Source organism: Bombus vancouverensis, chromosome 8 (genome assembly GCF_051014615.1).
Source record: "Bombus vancouverensis nearcticus chromosome 8, iyBomVanc1_principal, whole genome shotgun sequence".
NCBI classification, from domain to species: Eukaryota; Metazoa; Arthropoda; class Insecta; order Hymenoptera; family Apidae; genus Bombus; species Bombus vancouverensis.
The window spans coordinates 7,514,551-7,521,135 of record NC_134918.1 but is presented as its reverse complement, the minus strand read 5'-3'; the positions used below and the strand labels follow the sequence as shown (position 1 = coordinate 7,521,135).

The window sequence follows — 6,585 nt, the reverse complement described above, 5'->3', positions numbered from 1 at the left end:
ATCTATTATTTATATTAGTAGCTTATGCTTTCTTTCTCATATAAATATCATTTCTCCGTGTCTTACGTTTACTTGATCTTTCTCAACTTTGGAGCGAATGTAATTGTTACGTCGGGCGACCCTCTACCTAGACCAGGCCACACACCGCGGGCAAGATGGGAACCAGATGTCCGCTCTTCCTTACTGCGTACCCTCAATAATCTCAAGGACCCATCATACATCTCAGGAATTTGCTAGCTAAGGTCTTTCAGACCGAACAAATATCCTTTTTTTAAATCGCCTTCTAAAGAGTATTGTCTACTGCGGCTTGACACGGGACAGTTAGTTTTTCTCACGTACGATGCTTCCCACTAGCAACTTTCTATCGAGGGCGGCTAAGGCCTTCCTAGTCCACTAACCTTCTTTTATCCAATCAGAAGCAATGTCTACCGCCCTCACTTTCCTAACCAAAATTGTCATCAACAAATCCGATGGTCCCTTGCATTAGACACACCCACGACTAGAGCTTTCCTCCGATACAGCATCGTCACTTTACCTTACTTATTCTTCATCTTTAGAATAGTCAACATGTCATCACCGGGTTTCTATAATTAAATCAATCACTTACTTAACTCGTGCATACGCACCAGTATAATTATCTTCTTTACAAGGTTGTTGGAATAAACATTAAGTTATACCTGTTCATTCAGTGTAACCTCAATCGAACCATCCCTATTATCCTAATAGGGGATCGATCACTTCGTGGCGTCGATTATCGGGAATTTACGTAACGGGAATTTACGACTCACGCTGACGTGCTATCTCGCGATCGCGTCTCTCCGCGAGTGGTCGAAACAGTAATATCCTAAGACGTCTGGCGAGGAATGGAAATGAAACGTGTATAGAATAGATTACGAATTCTCCTCAGATTTGGACGACGGCCCAGGGAATAGCGTTGAGAGGAGTGGTTCCTCCCAATGCCCGAACCAATCTAGGAACGACTCCCCCAGAATGGGAGAAGACACAGAAGTATTTTGGCAGTAATTCGAAAGAGGTCCCAGGGCATCCCTTTTGAACGTCAAGTAGACCACCGTAGGGTTTTAGTCGGTAAAGTCCAACACCACCTCGCCGCCTTTCAGAAGCGGCGGGGAATCCATGAGGATATTCCCACGTAAAAAAAAAAAAAGGAGGATAGATTACGAATATAAAAATTTAAAAGTATGGAAATGTAGATAGCGCAGTAAAAAAATATAGGAATTAAAATTATAAATATTCCGATCACTAGAACCGCTTAGAAACTATTTCCCAGTGTGAGAAGAATCTCTAGTCTTCTCCTTATAAAAATATTAAAATATATTTAGAACAAAAATCTATAATGAATATGATAATACAACGTTTACCCAATGAAAGATTCAGAACTATATCGTTCTAGATGATAAACACGAAGTATCGTCCCAGTGATTTTAATCTGATAGACGGCCACTTTTAATCGATGATTATCGATGAAAATCTTCATAAATCAATCGAAGAACCTTGCCGCAAAACAGATAAACAGTTTGGATACTCAACAAACGATTTACTAACTAGTTGCTACAAAATTCCTAACCAATGAGAAGTTCTTGAAGGAGCGTCTAAATCGATAAGTTTAACATTCTGTCGTTACCAAACGCGCCCTTCGAGAATGTCTTCGTATCTGCGAGTTAGATGTTCACGTTTAGAAATGCCACGAGGTTACGTCCGGGTAGCGTGCACAAGCTATTCAAACTTCTCGCCCATTCTTCTTCGATGATATCTCTTTAAGAAAATTAAGTCGTTGCTTAAAAGGTTCAGACGAAGAAGCGTTCTATTCGATGGTCTGCTTTTTGACGGAAGCTTCAAGCTAAAGTTAAAAATAAATTCTCGATATTTCAAAAGATTTCTTGTATTTCTTTTATTTCGAAATACTATCAACGATTTCGTAATGTTTTAAAAGATTTTGAAAGATCCTCCACTATCATAAGATATTTCGAGAAGCTTCTTTTAGTATTCCAAAATGTTCTGTAACGTCGTAGAAATTTCAAGTTTCAAAATCCTTGGAATTTCGAAGGTTCTTTTGGTATTGGAGCGTGGCTTAAAATATGTTGAAACGTTGCGTGACATGCCATAAGAGCCTTTGGTATTTTTAAATATTCCCAACGATTTCGTAGCTTACTGCAACAGAATCTGAAAAGTTCCACGCTATCTCGAAAGCTCACGAAGAACTCTAAAACGTTTCAAACTATTCTTCCACGTGAAAACACCTTAACGTTAAAGTAATCGCGTGACCATCGCAAAAGTCCTGATATTCCAAGCGAAACCATTTCCAAAGATTCCCAAAAATTGTTCTACCCGACAAAATTTCTTATTTATCAAAGAGTCTTTCAAACAACCACGAGAATGTCCCTAATCCCCAAAATACCTCAAACACAAATTCGAAAACATCCTGACCAATCTACGCAAGATCCTCGGTCGTTTAAAAAATCAATTTCGAAATATCGATCACGTATGAGTGTGTACGATTGGTCAGGTCGACGCCATTGGACACAGTCAGCTGTTGAAGGTAAACAGCGAGGTGAACTCGAGTGCCAGCTATAGATTGGAAGGGAACTCGATCGGTGGAGCAACAGGGCTACCAGTCAGAGTTCGTTCCTCCACTCGTTCACGGTCGCGACACGTCGTTTAATTATCGTTATTTCATTAGCGGATAGCGCAGCGTGGGCCTTCGTCGATCTCCGGGGCTAAGCAACGTCGTTAAGCTTATCGGCAAGCTGCAGCAGCTTCGATATTAATCGACCGGACGATAAAACCGGTCGTTAAATTGAAATTCCTCGTCGAACCAGAAGTCGCTTGCAGCCTACGTTTTTGCTCTCTTTTCCATGATCGTTCTTTCTCACCGTGCACTTGGGAACGACAACGCATAATCACGGTAACTTCGTTAGTTAATTGCCTCACGCTCGATTACCAGTCCAGTTGCGTCACGTTTTTCCATCCACTTCGCGATGTTTCCTATCTGCGACGGAATAACTAACTATTATACCACGCTTACAGCTATGAACGCCGATACAGATAATAACGACGATTCTCTGCCTTTCTAGGGAAAGCAAGAACACCCCACAGTTGTTTTAAGAATGGAGACACGAGCGTGTGCTTCGATAATACTTTTTATTTTTGGTATCACTTATTCGGAATGGAAACGGATAAGAGCGGCTGTTAATCTGGCAGATATCGTTATCGCTTTCTTCCTACTAGCAACGATAGCGATTGCGTTGCGTCACACATTTTAATTCCAACCGCCAGCATTTTTCAATCAAGGAATGGCTCTCTGATGTGGGCTTCTTAATGTATCCTTTTAGTACGTTCGATTCAATGAATAATAATTCTTTTTATGTTCTCTTATATTTTATATCCGATCAATTGAAATAGTCCAACGTGGACAGTAAACGAATAACGATCGTTCCACTGAATTTGCAATTTAAGCAAATCGTCCACCAGCAACGAGATCGACGAAAATTTCGACGTATCTTTCTAACAATCCTATTCGTTCACCGTGTCGTCTATTTCCATGGATAATTAGAAAAAAGCCGCACGGAACCGTAGAAACTGACATCTTCACTGCCATAACTCGAGCCACGACCACCCAAACGTATTGCAACGATTATGTTAACGGCTACGGATTTACCGAGGATCAGCCGGCTGACCAGATCAAGCTTTCACTCGACCAGGGTGCACTCTTTGGCGAAGCTTTGATCGTGAACAACGATCACGAAATAATCGAACTACCACCTGTGGAGCACGGGGCCGGCCTTTGCCTTCCGTTTTCCCATTTCATCGAACAATCCAACCGCTTACCATGAAGAACAACCGCTCGACGTCGTTGCGTGGCTCTGTTCTCTTCAGTTTCGATGTCGAGATTCACTGTAATTCACTCAACAAGATTTGGCTTCAACAACGTCTAAGTCACTTTTCTTCTATTTAGATATATCTCGATTCAACTTCGATTATTTCTTTCTTTATTTGCTAAATTATATATATGTTTAGATATTTGATTTATTTACTAACACGAGAAAGGGAAGATGAGTTTTTATATCGAAAGCTTTTTGGAGCGAAACTGTAGCAAGTGTACGCGCGCGGCACAAACGGAGAGCGAAACGTCGCGAACGGGCTCCGCTTAGGCGAGCAGATCCGCAGCTGATGAGAGGCAACAGCGAACTGAGCGAACAGCGCGGTGAAAGGCGTACGAGGAAGACTGGCGGCGGCGGTGGCGGTGGCGGTGGCGGTGGCGGTGGCGGTGGCGGTGGCGGCGACACCACCATCAACAGCAGCGGTAGCGACGTCCTGAGTGTACCAGGAGGGCAGCACAAAGCTACCACGCAGCTATCGACGCCGAGCTCTGCCTCCGTACGAGTCCGATGATCGCGCGTATCAGCAAATGAACGTTTGTTTGATGCTGGCTGGTTCGATTTTTGTTGTAGTATCGCGAGTAATAGGCAGACTAAATTACGAGTAAATATTGCTATGTATGTTGCGTAGGTTGAATGTTACGAGAGATTAATAAATTTGGTGGTAAATATTACATACGTCATAGGTATCGCAAGAATTTGTGGGTGTATTTAATTTTGTTCTTTGCGTCATTTTCCACTCGATCATATTTTCTAGCGTTAAAAAATATCTTTAATTTGGACAAAATACGAGAGAAACGTGTTAGTGGTACACGCGTGATTTTTCGTTTCCACGTTAAAAATCCTCTGGAAACGTAACGAATTCTTTTCGTTCGTCTAGTCGAGAGTAAGATGAAAATATAAAAATTCGACGATGGCAATCGATAGTAGCGCAATTAATTTTTATGTTCATTACGTTATGCATCGAATGTTAATAATTATTATACTGTGCTACTACACTATTATATACACTCGATGAGTATAAATATTTATAATATTCTAATTATTGTTACAGAAACTATTACCGAGGATTTGAATACATTTGTTTTTCATTATCTCATGAATATCATGAATATCATCGGAGAATGAAAGTAAAATTATGCGACACGCTGGGATTGAAAAACGTCCAAGTTAATCGACCAGACACTTTATTACGATCAAAACTTTTTCCTCTTTGATATTAATTTCGGTAGTGACCAAACGTCTTAGTCATTCCTGTTCTAAACAAAAGCTCTTTATAAAAACTTGGCTGACGTTTCGTTTTAATTGACATCCATCTGTACGTCAGATGTCTGTTCGCTGTCCATTCTGTTCGAGAATTATCGAGAACGTTTGAGAACATCTATCTATGATTCATCGTCCATTTGAAACCTCCGTGTAATCGCCGCGTTTATCTTAATTAGGAAGAAAAAAACGAAGAAATTTCATCGTCGCGTTATAAAATAAAACAAATCTATTGATATTCCCCGTACAAAGTGTTCGAATGAGAAGAAGAAACAAGAAAGTTTCGCCTTTATAATTTAAATTAAAAATTCCTTTTGCCTTTCGATTTCAAGACATCCAGAACCTGATAGTCTTCAAATATACGACGTGTATCATTTTGAAGTTTTCTTCGATTCGAAGTACGATCGTGGAGAATCACGAGTCTATTTGAATTTCTGTCACTTGCAGCTTGTTCGATACAGTTTCGATAGAGTAGTAACGCAGTTACCATGAAATTTTCTCGTCGTATCGACGAGAGTGTTCGCTTATTCTCTCGAACGCTTTCATCCCCCTTGTTCTGACGTCGGTATCTTCTCGTACTTTTCGCCAGAATTACGTAATTCCAAGTTAAAACCTCGTGAAACGTTCAATCAATCTCAAGGTTGAACTCGTGGCTCTTATTCCATCGTCTTGCCTTGTTCCGATATCGCGCGACCGCGATACGTTTATTCCGAGATAATAAAAATTATAGCTCACGGAACGACACACCATTTTGTTCGTTCACTTGAAATTCAAAGAAGTACTTTGTTTCTATAGTCCATTGTTGAATTTTAAGTAACCGCGATTTAGAGTTTTGTCAGCTAGAGGAGGAATATTTTTAGCATAAACTGCTATTTAAAGGCCAAGCACTTGTTTCGATTATTATCGATTTTTTTTAATATTTACATATATTAGAAAAGTTTAACGAGCTTCAGTCACTGCGATATTAATTAGAAAAATTGTATAATTCGAGAATCTCATTTGTGATTTAATTCTTCAAAATTATTTACTTTCCTTTGGGTACATATTTTTCTCTAGTTTCTCTGTTCAGTTCTTCATTCTTCTAGTTCCTAATTTTTTATTTTTTAATTTATTCGACAGAGGCACCGATAATATGAAATTTTTCACTTCACTTGCATTTTTATCAACAAAACATGGAAAAGAGAACAAACCTACTCCACAAATAACAATTTACAGACGTACAGATCTATAATCTTCTTTATTTCGAAGCAAAGTTTCTAGTTTCGAAAAGTATCAGAGATTTATTCTCTTTCAATTATTGGTTGGCAACTAAGTGATTGCGGATTTTGTCATTAGGTGGCATTGACAAAATCCGCAATCACTTAGTTGCCAACCCAATATATTTTCTCCGGATATTTGCAATTTTTCTTGCTCCAAATTAAATTCA

At 39.6% G+C, this 6,585-nt stretch overlaps 1 protein-coding gene across 3 annotated transcripts in view; it reads right to left on the bottom strand.

Moving 5' to 3' along the window:
* The window catches only part of LOC117164823 (terminal nucleotidyltransferase 5C), a 169,945-nt gene that overhangs the window by 19,910 nt on the left and 143,450 nt on the right, over positions 1–6,585 (bottom strand). Inside the window, exon 1 of one of the 3 annotated variants that reach the window (XM_033348205.2) lies at positions 3,847–4,224. The exons of the other annotated variants lie outside the window; for them this stretch is intronic. Coding sequence (XP_033204096.1) covers positions 3,847–3,849 — 3 coding nt within the window. The 5' untranslated portion in view covers positions 3,850–4,224. Of the gene's footprint in view, positions 1–3,846; positions 4,225–6,585 lie in introns of those variants that run through there. 3 annotated transcript variants of the gene reach the window in all.